The 15,936-nt window shown below is 45.8% G+C and overlaps 1 protein-coding gene across 1 annotated transcript; it reads left to right on the top strand.

Annotated features, from left to right (window-relative positions):
* The first annotated feature begins 9,888 nt into the window (after positions 1 to 9,888).
* ZBTB3 (zinc finger and BTB domain containing 3) lies at positions 9,889 to 15,675 on the top strand. The gene is given in 3 exon segments (XM_019955286.2): positions 9,889 to 9,960; positions 10,400 to 11,974; positions 11,976 to 15,675. Coding segments are annotated over 2 exon segments (1,758 nt in total). The 5' UTR covers positions 9,889 to 9,960; positions 10,400 to 10,450; the 3' UTR covers positions 12,210 to 15,675.
* The last annotated feature ends 261 nt before the right edge of the window (positions 15,676 to 15,936 follow it).

Raw genomic sequence — 15,936 nt, 5'->3', positions numbered from 1 at the left:
ACTGTCAAGCCAGAAAAGCAGCACTTGAGGAAACCCCTTCACTGCAGATGCCTTTGATTTGGACAGGTCCTGTGGAATAGGAAAAACCACAATGTACTGAGGAAGAATTAGAAAGATACTAGAAAAGAGGAGCAAGGATTACTGATAAAGGATGGTTACAATTCGAGGATGGACAATTAATAATTCCTGAAAATGCTCAATGGAAAAGTTTTCCTAAAGCCTTGGAATTAACTAGTTATGTAACTCAACTCTCAGCTTTTCAGCAGGCATTAATGGAACTCCAGGAGGTGACTCCTGACCCAGCCATTGAGTCAAGCAAGCGTCTATTTGAGCCAGGAACCAAGGTCCTGATAAAAACATAAGGATCTGGGGGCCAATCCCTTGAGCCCCTCTGGGAAGGCCCTTACAAGGTTATTCTTTCTTCTCCCACAGCTGTCAAAGTGCCCAGAATTGATTCTGGGTGCACCACTCTCGAGTTAAGAGGTGGTACCTGACCAGAACTAAGTGATGTCATTTTATGTCTTTACTTTCTATATTCTGATTTTGTACTTTTCAGATGGGCCTGATAATCTATGTGAGCCTGCTTTTGCTGACTCTTAAAAATCCTGAGTCTGCCATTTGATCCTCAAGACAATGCCTTCTGTCCTGGGCTCACTCCTACACTGCATTCCACAATCAGTCTAACTGCTGAGTCTGTGGGGCCCTCCCCTCTTCATCAGTAGAAGGCTTCCCTTGGTGGACATCTCCACTTCAAGGAAAGAACTTTCTCCAAGTCTGTGACTACCTTCGACAACAACAATCATACTGATGCCTCGTCTTAATCTGATGACATTTAACAATCCTAAAATGGCCTGGTGCAACACTTTGTACCTTAACTATGGACATAATGGGGCTTTTAACTTTGCTGATTGTTCTGTTTTTGCTATTTGCTCCCTGCATCTGTAACTGTATAGCTAGATTTGTTTCTAGTTGCAGGAAGGCTTTTAAGTTCCAAATGGCAGCTTCCCCCAACTACCTGGGGCCCCTGGATCATGAGACCCTCAATATGAGGGTTAGGAAAATATATTGCCTAACCAATTTAGGGACAACATCCCTTATCAGCTTGGAAGCAGTTACGGAACAAGAACAATGCCCCTTTCCCTTGGCAACATAATTCTCTTAAAATAAAAGGGGGAAATGAGAGGGTAACAGGAAGGAAGACCAGGGATCTCCGAATGGAGGAATAGGCTGGAAGTGTCAGACATTTTTTCTCTCTCTTAAGTGGCAGGAGGAACAAGCTACAAGTGTTAAGATTTTTCCCTTTGTCTACACAAATTTAAAAAGAGGTTTCTCTTAAAATTCTGCTTTGCCATGACACCTGGCTGCACCTGAACTTAACTTTTCCCAAACCTTCAACTAACCAATGTGTTTTTCTTATGGAAATGTTTGTCTTAAGCTATGTTAATGAGCTGTGAATTTACCCTAGACTCCATCTTCAAGTCGATTCCACCTAAGACACAGAGCTGACTTGACAAACCATGCAAATATTCTCTTAAGTAATGTTCATGAAACTGTATTTGCTTGAAAACCTGCCTTTCTTCAAGATTCATGTCACTCATTTTATGGCCGGGGACAACTCCCCTTGTGCCAATGTTATCTCGAAATGCACGATGTGGGTGAGGGGACTGGTGCCAGTCTCTGAGTTTTGAGACATTTCATTTCTCTAATTAACAGACTGCGAGGAGCCTGGTGGGCTGCAGTCTATGGGGTCGCTAAGAGTCAGACATGACTGAGTGACTTCACTTTCACTTTCTTTTTTTCTTTTTTTTTCCGCCGCCATGCCCCGCTCATTGCACTTTCACTTTCCTCTTTCACGCATTGGAGAAGAAAATGGCAACCCACTCCAGTGTTCTTGCCTGGAGAATCCCAGGGCCAGGGAAGCCTGGTGGGCTGCCATCTATGGGGTCACACAGAATCGGACATGACTGAAGCGACTTAGCAGCAGTAGCAGAAGCAGGAGCTATATAAGTGAAAGTGAAAGTCGATCAGTCCTGTCCGACTCTTTGCGACTCCATGGACTATACAGTCTACGGAATTCTACAGGCTAGAATACTGGAGTGGGTAGCCTTTCCCTTCTCCAGGGGATCTTCCCAACCCAGGGATCGAACCCTTGTCTCCTGCATTGCAGGTGGATTCTTTACCAGCTGAGCCACAAGGGAAGCCCAGTAGCTATAAAACATCCAGCTAAAGACTAGCAGGGTGGCACTCTTTCTGCCTTCTTCTGATGTCTATGTCAGAAGCTTTCTCTATTTCTTTTATACTTTAATGAAATTTTATTACATGAAAGCTCTGAGCGATCAAGCCTCACCTCTGGCCCCGGATTGAATTCTTCTCCTCCGGAGGCCGAGAATTCTGGCATCTTTCATTGTTCTGAAGGAGGAAACAGACAAAACAGGCTCTATCTTGAAAGCAGAACTCCATCTTGGGCCGGACTGTGGACTTTGAGCTATATGCCCAGTATCTATGGAAATGACATATCAACTGGAAAACCAGGCGCCTCGGATGAAGAGGCCCAGGGCTCGTACCTAGACTCTCCGTTGCCTAAAAGAATACCCTAATTATCTGTATAACCATATAGAATCATACATTCTATTATGCTTATTGGGGTATGAACACAGGCCTGTTGATAATTGTCCACTGTTAACTACCTATGCTTAAGGCATATGAATCACGGGTTAACTTTGACTGTATCTTTCTTTTTCCTTTGTTCAGACTAGTTTGGGAATTTGGGGAGGTGGGTTTGTGCACTTACACTTACATAGGGTATATAAGGTTTTCACAAAAACTGGTCAGGGTCCTTGGCTAAGAAGAGACTCTGCCCTGGGCCCACCAGTGTAATAAACTGCACTCCACTATCCGCATTGTCCTTCTGAGTGAGTTTTTTTCCCAGAACGTGTGGCTTCAACAGTTCAACAACAACCTTTCACTACTTCTGTGCCACTGGTTCTTCCAACAGCCATGATAATATGGCCCCCAACTGAGTCTGAATTCTCTGTCCATGGGTACTACAACAATCTTGAAGACCACCCATTGGACACTCTAAGAAGATAAATCTACAAAGTGGTCAGGAGTGTGACTTTGAAGATAGACCTAGATTCAATCTCAGCTCTGCCTTTTATCAGCTGTGTGTCTTTGGCCAAGTTACTTGTGCAAATCTCAGAAGAACCTCAGTCTCTGGTCTGAGGATAAGAAAGTGGTGGCAGAGATAAGAAAGGCTGTTATGGAATTAGAGATCATCAGTATTCAGTTCAGTTGCTCAGTCATGTCCAACTCTTTGCAACCCCATGGACTGCAGCATGTCAGGCCTACCTGTCCATCACCAACTCCTGGAATTTACCCGAATTCATGTCCATTGAGTCTGGGATGCCATCCAACCAGTTCATCTTCTGTCATCCCCTTCTCCTCCTGCCTTCAATCTTTCCCCACATCAGGGTCTTTTCAAATGAGTCAGTTCCTCCCATTAGGGGGCCAAAGTATTGGAGTTTCAGCTTCAACATCAGTCCTTCCAATGAATAGTCAGGACTGATTTCCTTTAAGATGGACTGGTTGGGTCTCCTTGCAGTCCAAGGGACTCTCAAGAGTCTTTTCCAACACCACATTTCAAAAGCATCAATTCTTCAGCACTCAGCTTTCTTTATAGTTCAACTCTCACATCTATCCATGACTACTGGAAAAACCATAGCTTTGACTAGATGGACCTTTGTTGACAAAGTAATGTCTCTGCTTCTTAATATGCTGTCTAGGTTGGTCATAACTTTTCATCCAAGGCACAAGAATCTTAATTTCATGGGGGCAGTCACCATCTGCAGTGATTTTGAAGTCCCCCCCCCCCGAAATAAAGTCACCCACTGTTTCCCCATCTATTTGCCATGAAGTGATGAGACCAAATGACACGATCATAGTTTTCGGAATGTTGACTTTTAAGCCAATTTTTTCACTCTTCTCTTTCACTTTCATCAACAGGCTCTTTAGTTCTTCTTCACTTTCTGCCATAAGTGTGGTGTCATCTGCATGTCTGAGGTTATTGATATTTCTCCCAACAGTCTTGATTCCAAATTGTGCTTCATCCAGCCCAGTGTTTCTCATGATGTACTCTGCATGTAAGTTAAATAAGCAGGGTGACAATATACAGCCTTGACGTACTCCTTTCCCAATTTGGAACCAGTCTGTTGTTCCATGTCCAGTTCTAAATTACTTCTTGATCTGCATACAGATTTCTCAAGAGGCAGGTCAGGTGGTCTGGTATTCCCATCTATTTCAGAATTTTCCACAGTTTATTGTGATCCACACAGTCAAAGGCTTTGGCATAGTCAATAAAGCAGAAATAGATGTTTGTTTTTCTGGAACTCTCTTGCTTTTTCAATGATCCAACGGATGTTGGCAATTTGATCTCTGGTTCTTCTGCCTTTTTTAAATCCACCTTGAACATGTGGATGTTCATGGTTCATGTACTGTTGAAGCCTGGCTTGGAGAATTTTGAGCATTACTTTCCTAGCATGTGAGATGAGTGCAGTTGCCTGGTAGTCTGAGCATTCTTTGGCATTGCCTTTCTTTGGGATTGGAATGAAAACTGACCTTTTCCACTCCCATGGTCACTGCTGAGTTTTCCAAATTTGCTGGCATATTGAGTGCAGCACTTTCACAGCTCGTGGGAGTGGTGGCTGCGCGGCGCTGGAGCCGTGGCTATGAGGAGATACCCCACATCCAAGGGCAAAGGAGAAGCCCCAGCAAGATGGTAGGAGAGGTGAATTTGCATTTAGAATCAAACCCCATACCCACCAGAGATGCTCAGAGGGCTCAAACATACCTTGTGTGCACCAGGACCCAGAGACCCCACAGAGACTGAGACAGAACTGTGTTTGGGTGTCTCCTGAGGAGGTACAGGCCAGCAGTGGCCTACCACAGGGGCAGGGGCTCTGGGTGCAGCAGACCTGGGTATGGCAAAAGTCTTCTTGGAGGAGGTCGCCATTAACCCACCATAGAGCTGCCAGAACTTACACAGGACTGGGAAGCAGACTCTGGGAGGGCACAGATGGAACCTTGAGTACACCAGGACCTAGGAGAAAGGAGCAGTCACCCCACAAGAGACTGACCAAGACTTGGCCATGAGTCTCTGGCGGGGGTATGGGTCGGTGGTGGCCTGCTGTGGCATTGGGGGCTCTAAGTGTAGCAGTGCATGCATGGGATCTTTTGAAGGAGGTCACCATTATCTTCATTACCTCCACCATAGTTTGGTCTCAGGTCAAATAACAGGGAGGGAACACAACCCCAGCCTTGAACAGAAAATTGGATTAAAGATTTACTGAGCATGGCCCCACCCATAAGAACAAGACCCAGTTTCCCCCTCAGTCAGTCTCTCCCATCAGGAAACTTCCATAAGCCTCTTATCCTTCTCCATCAGAGGGCAGACAGACTGAAAAACACAATTACAGAAAACTAACCTATCTGATCACATGGACCACAGCCTTGTCTAACTCAGTGAAACTATGAGCCATGCTGTGTAGGCCAAACCAAGATGGACAGGTCATGGTGGAGAGTTCTGACAAAGCATGGTCCACTGGAGAAAGGAATGGCAAACCACTTCAGTATTCTTGCCTTGAGAACCCCATGAACAGTATGACAAGGCAAAAAGATAGGCACTGAAGATGAACTCCCCAGGTCGGTAGGTGCCCAATATGCTACTGGAGATCAGTGGAGAAATAACTCCAGAAAGAATGAAGAGACAGAGCCAAAGCAAAAACAATACCCAGTTCTGGATGTAACTGGTGATGGAAGTAAAGTCAAATGCTGTAAAGAGCAATATTGCATAGGAACCTGAAATGTTAGGTCCATGAATCAAGGCAAATTGGAGGTGGTCAAACAGGAGATGGCAAGAGTGAACGTCGACATTTTAGGAATCAGCGAACTAAAATGGACTGCAATGGGTGAATTTAACTCAGATGACCATTATATCTACTACTGTGGGCAAGAATCCCTTAGAGGAAATGGAGTAGATATCATGGTCAACAAAAGAGTCCGAAATGCAGTACTTGGATGCAATCTCAAAAACGACAGAATGATCTCTGTTTGTTTCCAAGGCAAACCATTCAATATCACAGTGATCCAAGCCTATGCCCCGATCAGTAATGCTGAAGAAGCTGAAGTTGAAAGGTTCTATGGAGACCTACAAGACCTTCTAGAACTAACACCCACAAAAGATGTCCTTTTCATTATAGGGGACTGGAATGCAAAATTAGGAAGTCAAGAAATACCTGGAGTAACAGGCAAATTTGGCCTTGGAGTACAGAATGAAGCAGGGCAAAGACTATCAGAGTTTTGTCAAGAGAAGGCACTGGTCATAGCAAACACCCTCTTCCAACAACACAAGAGAAGCCTCTACACATGGACATCACCAGATGGTCAATACTGAAATCAGATTGATTATATTCTTTGCAGCCAAAGATGGAGAAGCTCTATAGAGTCAGCAAAAACAAGACTGGGAGCTTACTGGGGCTCAGATCATGAACACCTTATTGCCAAATTCAGACTTAAATTGAAGAAAACCACTAGACCATTCAAGTATGACCTAAATCAAATCCCTTATGATTATACAGTGGAAGTGAGAAATAGATTCAAGGGATTAGATCTGATAGACAGAGTGCCTGATGAACTATGGACCGAGGTTCCTGACATTGTACAAAAGGCAGTGATAAAGACCATCCCCAAGTAAAAGAAATGTAAAAAAGCAAAATGGCTGTCTGAGGAGGCCTTATAAATAGCTGAGAAAAGAAGAGAAGAGAAAAGCAAAGGAGAAAAGGAAAGATATACCCGTTTGAATTCAGAGTTCCAAAGAATAGCAAGGAGAGATAAGAAAGCCTTCCTCAGTGATCAGTAAAAAGAAATAGAAGAAAACAATAGAATGGGAAAGACTAGATCTCTTCAAGAAAATTAGAGATACCAAGGGAACATTTCATGCAAAAATGGGCTCAATAAAGGACAGAAATGGTATGGACCTAACAGAAGCAGAAGATATTAAGAAGAGGTGGCAAGAATACACAGAAGAACTGTACAAAAAAGATCTTCATGACCCAGATAGTCACGATGGTGTGGTCATTCACTTAGAGCCAGACATCCTGGAATGTGAAGTCAAGTGGGCCTTAGAAAGCATCACTATGAACAAAGCTAGTGGAGGTGATGGAATTCCAGGTGAACTATTTCAAATCCTAAAAGATGATGCTGTGAAAGTGCTGCACTCAATATGCCAGCAAATTTGGAAAACTCAGCAGTGACCATGGGAGTGGAAAAGGTCAGTTTTCATTCCAATCCCAAAGAAAGGCAATGCCAAAGAATGCTCAAACTACCAGGCAACTGCACTCATCTCACATGCTAGGAAAGTAATGCTCAAAATTCTCCAAGCCAGGCTTCAACAGTACATGAACCATGAACATCCACATGTTCAAGGTGGATTTAAAAAAGGCAGAAGAACCAGAGATCAAATTGCCAACATCCGTTGGATCATTGAAAAAGCAAGAGAGTTCCAGAAAAACAAACATCTATTTCTGCTTTATTGACTATGCCAAAGCCTTTGACTGTGTGGATCACAATAAACTGTGGAAAATTCTGAAATAGATGGGAATACCAGACCACCTGACCTGCCTCTTGAGAAATCTGTATGCAGATCAAGAAGTAATTTAGAACTGGACATGGAACAACAGACTGGTTCCAAATTGGGAAAGGAGTACGTCAAGGCTGTATATTGTCACCCTGCTTATTTAACTTACATGCAGAGTACATCATGAGAAACACTGGGCTGGATGAAGCACAATTTGGAATCAAGACTGTTGGGAGAAATATCAATAACCTCAGACATGCAGATGACACCACACTTATGGCAGAAAGTGAAGAAGAACTAAAGAGCCTGTTGATGAAAGTGAAAGAGAAGAGTGAAAAAGTTGGCTTAAAAGTCAACATTCCGAAAACTATGATCGTGTCATTTGGTCTCATCACTTCATGGCAAATAGATGGGGAAACAGTGGGTGACTTTATTTCGGGGGGGGGGGGACTTCAAAATCACTGCAGATGGTGACTGCAGCCATGAAATTAAAAGAGGCTTACTCCTTGGAAGGAAAGTTATGACCAATCTAGACAGCATATTAAGAAGCAGAGACATTACTTTGTCAACAAAGGTCCATCTAGTCAAAGCTATGGTTTTTCCAGGAGTCATGTATGAATTTGAGAGTTGAACTATAAAGAAAGCTGCATGCCGACGAATTGATGCTTTTCAACTGTGGTGTTGGAGAAGACTCTAATGAGTCCCTTGGACCGCAAGGAGATCCAACCAGTCCATCTTAAAGGAAATCAGTCCTGACTATTCATTGGAAGGCCTGATGTTGAAGCTGAAACACCAATACTTTGGCCACCTGATGCGAAGAACTGACTCATTTGAAAAGACCCTGATGCTGGGAAAGGTTGAAGGTAGAAGGGGATGACAGAAGATGAGATGGTTGGGTGGCATCACCAACTCAATGAACATGAATTTGGGTAAACTCCAGGAGTTGGTGATGTACAGGGAGGCCTGGAGTGCTGGAGTTGCAAAGACAGACACGATTGAGTGACTGAACTAAACAATAAATATTGTATGGCTTGGAAGACTATCTGGAAGAAGTGAGCTCTCAACCTGAGAGCAGTGTCGCCTGCATATCTCTAGTATAATGATGGAAGGTAGAAAGATGAACCGTCCCTAATTCTACTTAGATCTGATGAGTGCTTGGCTGCAGAATAAAGTGGAGATGCTAGGTGTGGCAGGTCAAGGGGTGAATAGTGGATGAAGCGCACTGTGGAGTTACCAGTGCCAATGGCCCGCTTCCCTGGTGGCTCAGCAGTAAAAGAATCTGCCTGCCAAAGGAGGAAATGCATGCTCGATTCCTGAGTCAGGAAGATACCTTGGAGAAGGAAACGACAACCCATTCCAGTATTCTTGCCTGGAAAATCCCAAGGACTGAGGAATCTGGTGGGCTATAGTTCATGGGGTTGCAAAGAGTCAGAAGCGACTCAGTAACTAAAAAAACCTTGTCAACATACTGTCCCTGTCTGAGGTCAGGCAGGTATCACTGACTCCCAATTTACAGCCCTTTCCTCTGGTTCCTCTAGGTACTTTGGAATATTTCTTAAGTAGCCACACTCTTTATTTTCACGCCCAGGGACATTTTAGGGCTGTGAGCCCATTCTCTCCTCTCCTATCAGCAACTGCCCACTACGCTCCAGACACAGAGAAGGACACGCGTCTCTTCACTAGAGTTCAGGCTAGGGACATTACAATCCACACAGCTGCTAGTTCTCTGACACCACCACTGCTGAGCCAGGAGCCTGGATCTATCAGACTGCGGGGAGTAAGGCAGTAGGGCATCTTCAAGTTTTTGAGGGATGAAGAGACCTTCAAGAGACAACTGCAGATTAGAGAGGTGTAGCCATCGCTCACGGTTAGGCAGAGCCGAGTCTAAGACCCGGACCTCCTGGGTACCACACCATTTTCTTGGTTCTCCTTTTCCCGGACACTCAGCAGCCGGGGTGACATGCTGCCTGCTAAGACACAACGCTCTGCGCCGTGGCAGGCCTCGAGCCCCGCCCCGAGGGCGTCGCGCTCCACTGCTCACAGGTCCCGGCCCTCCCACAGCCTCAGGTAGATGGAGAAGCTCAGCCAATCTCAAGGGCTCCGAGGCAAAGAAGGCGGGACGAGAAGAAAAAGTTTAGGACAGGAGCGCTAACCAATCGGGCGCCTAGCTGCCTGAGCGACGGCCACCAGCATCCACTTGGAGACACCGCCCTGAGTCGGGGGCATGGTTAGTAGAGAGTGAACTAATCCGAGACGAGGGAAGACAAATTTGAGCCACTTAAAACTAAGAAGGCGGGAAGGGGCGGAGCTCTCCCGGTGGCTGCTCGTTGGTGGGTGAGGGTCAGCTTTCTCTGCTAGTTCCCACCCTCGGACTTCTTAGCCCCTCGAATTCGAGAGAGGCTCAGGGAGTTCCCGGAGTAGGGCGAAGAGGTATCACCCGAGAAGGCCTGGGGTCGAGACTCTAGTTGGACGAGGTGCTGGAAGCTACCGGGTGGGCATCGAGGAAGCGGAGGCTGCCTAAGGGGCGGGACTTCCGGGGAGGGGCTTTGTGGAAGGGGCGGGGCCTGCTGCTACGGTTAGGCCGAGGGGCGGAGCTAAAAGTAGACCACTGGGTGTGACCTGGGAGAAAGAAGGGTAGTAATGTAAGGGAGCATCTTGGGGTCGGGATGCTGCTGCCAGAGGCTTTGGGGTGGCAAGTAATAGCTCAGAGCTGACGTTAAGATATATAGGGAGGTTACCTACCCTAACCCACTTTCCTCTCTTCCCAAGGGAGCCACTGGAGAGGATCTTCCTAAGGTCCCTTTCCCTTTGTGGAGTGCTATGGAGTTCCCAGAACACAGCCAGCAGCTGCTGCAGAGCCTCCGAGAGCAGCGGTCCCAGGGTTTCCTTTGTGACTGCACCGTGATGGTGGGTAGTACCCAGTTCTTGGCTCATCGGGCTGTGCTGGCCTCCTGCAGCCCATTTTTCCAGCTTTTCTACAAAGAGCGGGAACTGGACAAGAGGGATCTGGTGTGTATCCACAACGAGATTGTCACAGCCCCGGCCTTTGGACTGCTTCTGGACTTTATGTATGCTGGCCAGCTGGTCCTGAGGGGGGATACCCCTGTGGAGGATGTGCTGGCGGCTGCCAGCTACTTGCACATGAATGATATTGTCAAGGTGTGTAAGCGGCGGCTGCAAGCCCGGGGCCTGGCAGAGGCGGATAGTACCAAGAAGGAAGAAGAAACCAACTCACAACCCCCTAATTTGGAGTTTTTGTCCAGCACTTCCCGTGGTTCCCAGCCTTCGTTGGCATCAGCAGAGACATCAGGGCCCTGGGGCAAAGGGGAATGGAAAGGCTCTGCAGCTCCCTCACCTATCTGTCCTCCAGATGAGCCACCGATGCCAGCTGGGGCTGACACTACACAGCCTGGCGTGGAGGTTGAGTCATCGCATCTTCGGGCACCTCCTGTACCAGTGGCTGATGTCTCTCTTGCCAGCCCCAGCAGTTCCACAGAGACCAACCCTGCAAACTACTTCTCTGCGGGCCTCCCAACTGTTTCAGTGGAGCCACTGGCTCCACTTGATGTGGGTTCTGAGAGCCTGAGGGTGGTAGAACCAAGGGCAACTGGAGGACCATTGCAAGGCTTCTATCCTCCAACTTCAGTTGCAGTCCCAGTTCCATCCGAGGCTCCAGCCCCCGCGGAAGCTGAGCTGGTACAGGTGAAAGTAGAAGCAATTGTGATTTCTGATGAGGAGCCTGACGTGTCAGAGGAACAGCCTCGAGGCCCCGAGGGACTCTTCCCTCCTGGAGGAGCCATGTATGGTGGACAGCCCCCCCAGCCAGAGGCCTTTGAGGAGCCACGGGCAGCAGGATTGGAGGAGGTGGGGCCCAGTGACCACTTCCTGCCGCCAGATCCGCACCTACCCTACCATTTGCTGCCAGGTCCAGGGCAGTATCATCGAGGACTGGTGACCTCGCCCCTGCCTGCTCCACCCGCCCTGCATGAGCCACTCTACTTGCCTTCTGAGTATGAAACAGCCCCAGGAAGCTTTGGGGGTTTTACTGAGGATGTTCCTACTTGCAAGACATGTGGGAAGACCTTCTCATGCTCTTACACACTGCGGCGTCACGCCACAGTGCACACGCGGGAGCGACCCTACGAGTGCCGCTACTGCCTGCGCAGCTACACGCAGTCAGGGGACCTGTACCGCCACATCCGCAAGGCTCACAATGAGGACCTGGCCAAACGCAGCAAACCGGATCCAGAGGCTGGCCCCGTCCTGGGAGCGCAGCCCCTCCCTGGCTCCCCGACCGCAGACAGACAGAACAGCAGTGTTGGAGGGCCACCCAAAGATTTTGTACTTGGCTCCAAAAACTAACATCCGGGAGAGCATGAGCCGATGCCAGGCCTGCTCTTGCTGCCACCAGGGGGCAGCACGGGAGGTGGAAGCACCTGATTTCCTCTGCTGGGGACTGAATGAAGATTCTGCCCAGGCTGAAGGTTCCTACCCTTTTCTTTTCCCAGCCAGAGAGGACTTTATGGGTATTGCATCTCAGCCAACTCCTCGCCGCCCTGGGAATTTTCCTGAGATGTAATCGCTCTTCACTCTGCATTTTGGACCATAAAACTGGCAGTGAAAGTATTTCTCTGAACTGGTTGGCTGGTTTCTTCCACAAACCTGCATGCCTCCTGATTTTTTCATAGCTTTCCTCCAGGCTTTTTAGGAATCTGACACCTGCATTTGGGGTAGGGGTCAGGTTGCTTAGGAGGAAAAAAGTGAGATAAGTAGAGGGTAATGTAGACTTTACTTAGGAAAAGTATACGAATTAGGTTATTTTACACAGTTATGGTTTATTGTGGGAGAAGGCAGTGGCAACCCACTCCAGTACTCTTGCCTGGAAAATCCCATGGACGGAGGAGCGTGGTAGGCTGCAGTCCATGGGGTCCCTAGGAGTCGGACACGACTGAGCGACTTCACTTTCATGCGTTGGAGAAGGAAATGGCAACCCACTCCAGTACTCTTGCCTGGAGAATCCCAGGGACGGGGAAGCCTGGTGGGCTGCCGTCTTATGGGGTCGCAGAGTCGGACATGACTGAAACGACTTAGCAGCAGCAGCAGCAACATGGTTTATTGTTGTATTTGAGCTCCTGTGTCCTGGGCTGTATTGGGGACTTCATATACACATTTAATCCTCAACAATTTTTGAGGTATTATCCCTCTCCCCATTTTTTTCCCCACAGACAAGGAAACTTGAGACTGAACAATCTACGTTAACTTGTTCAAGGTCACAGAACTAGGTAAAGCGCAGGCCAGAATTTGAACCCTGGCTTATGACTTCATGCTGGTTTAAAACTTTGTTGAAGATGGTTAACTTTGAACTAGAAGCTGTTTCTTTTTTGAGTGTTGGGTTTTGTTGCCTTACCCCTTTCTGTCTGCTTTCCATGTAGAAAGACTTGGTTGACTGTTTCAACGACAAATACTGTATTAATGACTTGAAATTTTTGCCTGCGTCTTATATGTGGATTGAGGTCTCTGAAGACGACAAACTGGAAGGCAGGAAACACTACTGTGGTGGTAGGTGTGGAGGTTGAGGGCCTGTGAAATGGAAATGCTGGGTACTTGGGAAAACTAAAGCAAGAAACACTGGAAGAGAACCTCAGAGTTCATCTAGTCCAACTTTCTCACTTAAAAGGTGTGATGATAGCCTAGACAGGTCATATCACTCATCTATGATCACACAGGTGTTACTGGCAATAGAGATAGCAAAGAAATGGGAACTTGGGGTGTTGATGTGGCATGGAGGATAAAGCATTCTAGAAATCCAGGAGAAGGGTCTGCCCCTGCCTGTGGTAGAGTGGTATTTGTACGATGGACCAGAGGGCTCCCCACAAACCCTTTCTCTTTGACACATAAGGAACTGAGTGCAAAAAAAGCAGGAAGGAATATTTAGATGAAAATATGAGTGAATTTCCTGAATTTCTTCTCTTTTTGGATTTATTACATTCAGCACTGTGAACTCTTACTAGTAGGCTACTGTTTTTGAGTCATAGGAAGGAGACAGAGCTGAGCAAATATTTGGTCAAAGAAAGTTCCTTACCTGGTGCATTATGGAGAGCAAAAGTTGATGCTTAACATTTCCAAGGTTGGGAGTAAATTCCATGCCTTTCGTTTTCCTCGTGTTGGAATAACCTTTGTATCTTTCAAATGCCTAATTTTATTTATGCAAATACATTACTGCCTTAACTCCTTGGTGAAACAAGGCAAGATGTACATAAACCCAGTAAGAGCTATTTTAGCTGAGTGGAGCACCTTTTCCAAAGTTTTTCCTAGAGTAACTATCACGTCAAACTGCCTATAAGAATCAGTTGCCTTTAAAAGAGTGAACTTTATGATTGTGAATTATCTGTCAATTTTTTAAAAAGACATGGGGCTGGGGGTGGGCGGGGGGAGGAGAAATCGGTTGCCTCAGAATGGTTCCTAAAAGCAAGGCATAATATGTGTATATGTATATATCATGTATATAATTTCTCTGGACATCTGGGGGACACAGGAACCATTGTTACTGTCTTGGCCAAGTGCAATACAAACTAAAGAGGATCTGTTACTTGGTGACATTCTCTCCTGAAGAGCATTTATTTTTAGTTCCCAGCATGGAATGCTTTCTTCATTGGAGGTAGCAGCTAGGAATTTGTAAGACATTTAAAGCAGCAGCCAACACACTTACTGCTGCAGTTGCCTCTCTTTATCCATCTGCTGGACACCAAGAATGGTTTATGCCTGTCCGTAGAGGTGTGATCAATAGAGAAGTTTCTCTGGTTTCCACTTCTCTTGACGGCCCCATCCATGGATTCAAGGAGACATAGGTCAGCTCATCTAACCTCTAGTCCAACACTGGATCCTCCTTTTGCCAAGTGTTGAACCTCTGCTTGAAAGAGAACTCACTATCCCTAAAGGAAATCTATTTAACTGTTGGGCAACCCTTATCACTGACTAATGATTACTTCTACTGAGCCAAAATCGGCCTCCAATGGTGGGATGGATCAGGCCCCAGGCTACTAAGAGTTTAACCCCAAGAAGTTACTTGCTTTTGAGCTCCAAGCTGATTTAAGTTTTCAGACAACCAACCTTTGCTCTCCAGTTTTAGAAACATATTCCTAGCTTAGGATTTCACTTCTTTTCTTAATTGGCTATAAGCATATGCCTTCACTTGCCCTTAGCTTCACAATACTCACCATTTAGCCCTTCACATTTGATTTCAATTTCTCCAAAGCCAGCGATTCCAAAGATGATTTACTTGGTTATATACTAATACTTTTTTTTTTTTTTCTAATACTTATTTTTATGGTTGGTTGGTTGTTTCGTTTTTTTGGGCAAATGATATAAAGTGCTCTAAAGTCCCCACCTCAATTTTATCAGTAAGCAATTTCAGCATGCCATCTCTAAAAGGACTCTTAAAGAAGAAAAAAGAAAAGGACCAAATACCATGATCACTTGGGTCAGAAGATACCCTAGAGAAGGAAATGGCAACCCATTCCAGTAATCTTGCCTGGGAAATTCCCATGGACAGAGGAGCCTGGTGGGATCCAGTCCATGGTGTCAGAGTCGGACACGACTGAATGACTAAACCAACAACCACTATGATCACACCCAACAAAACTGATAATTCCTGTTCAGAGCTTCCTGATTGTCCCATACTTTTTTTTTTTTTTCTCAAATCAGAATCCAAATTCTAAGGGTTTTAGGAGCTCTGTGCCAGGACTTCGGAGGAGACCTATACATATAATTTTTTTTCATTATTTCAGTCTTATAAACTTAGTTTTCTTCAAATAAGAATCCAAAGTAGAGTCATATTTATTTGGTTGATGTGTCTCAAACCTCTTTTTAAGATATAAAATCCCCTCTCCTTTTCCTTGCAATTTATTGCAGAAATTGGTTTTTGCATCTTATGGTTTCAGTCTGGGGTTTGCTGATTACCTTCCCATGATATCATTTAACATGTTCCTCTGTCCAAAAATTCCTTTCAAAATATATATTTAAATAAAATGTTGACTAAAAAGTAATATAGGTGTGTGTTATTTTGGCAAAATTGTAAAGATAGTGGGTATCAATTTGGCGGAATGCCATTCTTAATTGTTCCTTATGTGCCAAAGTACGAATCTTCACATCACCATGAATGCTTTCTCTAAAATCAAACCCTCAAATCCTGTGTGGAAACCCTTAAGGACTGGTAAGGTGCACTGCTTCCCCCTCCACAAACTTCTGAGTACACAGATTTAGCTACCTGATTTCTTCAGGATGTGGGCTGGGCAGGCCTCCTCCAG

This window comes from Bos indicus, chromosome 29 (genome assembly GCF_029378745.1).
Source record: "Bos indicus isolate NIAB-ARS_2022 breed Sahiwal x Tharparkar chromosome 29, NIAB-ARS_B.indTharparkar_mat_pri_1.0, whole genome shotgun sequence".
In the NCBI taxonomy this organism is placed as follows: domain Eukaryota; kingdom Metazoa; phylum Chordata; class Mammalia; order Artiodactyla; family Bovidae; genus Bos; species Bos indicus.
The sequence above is the reverse complement of the archived record's forward strand: the minus strand, read 5'-3'. Positions and strand labels throughout refer to the sequence as shown.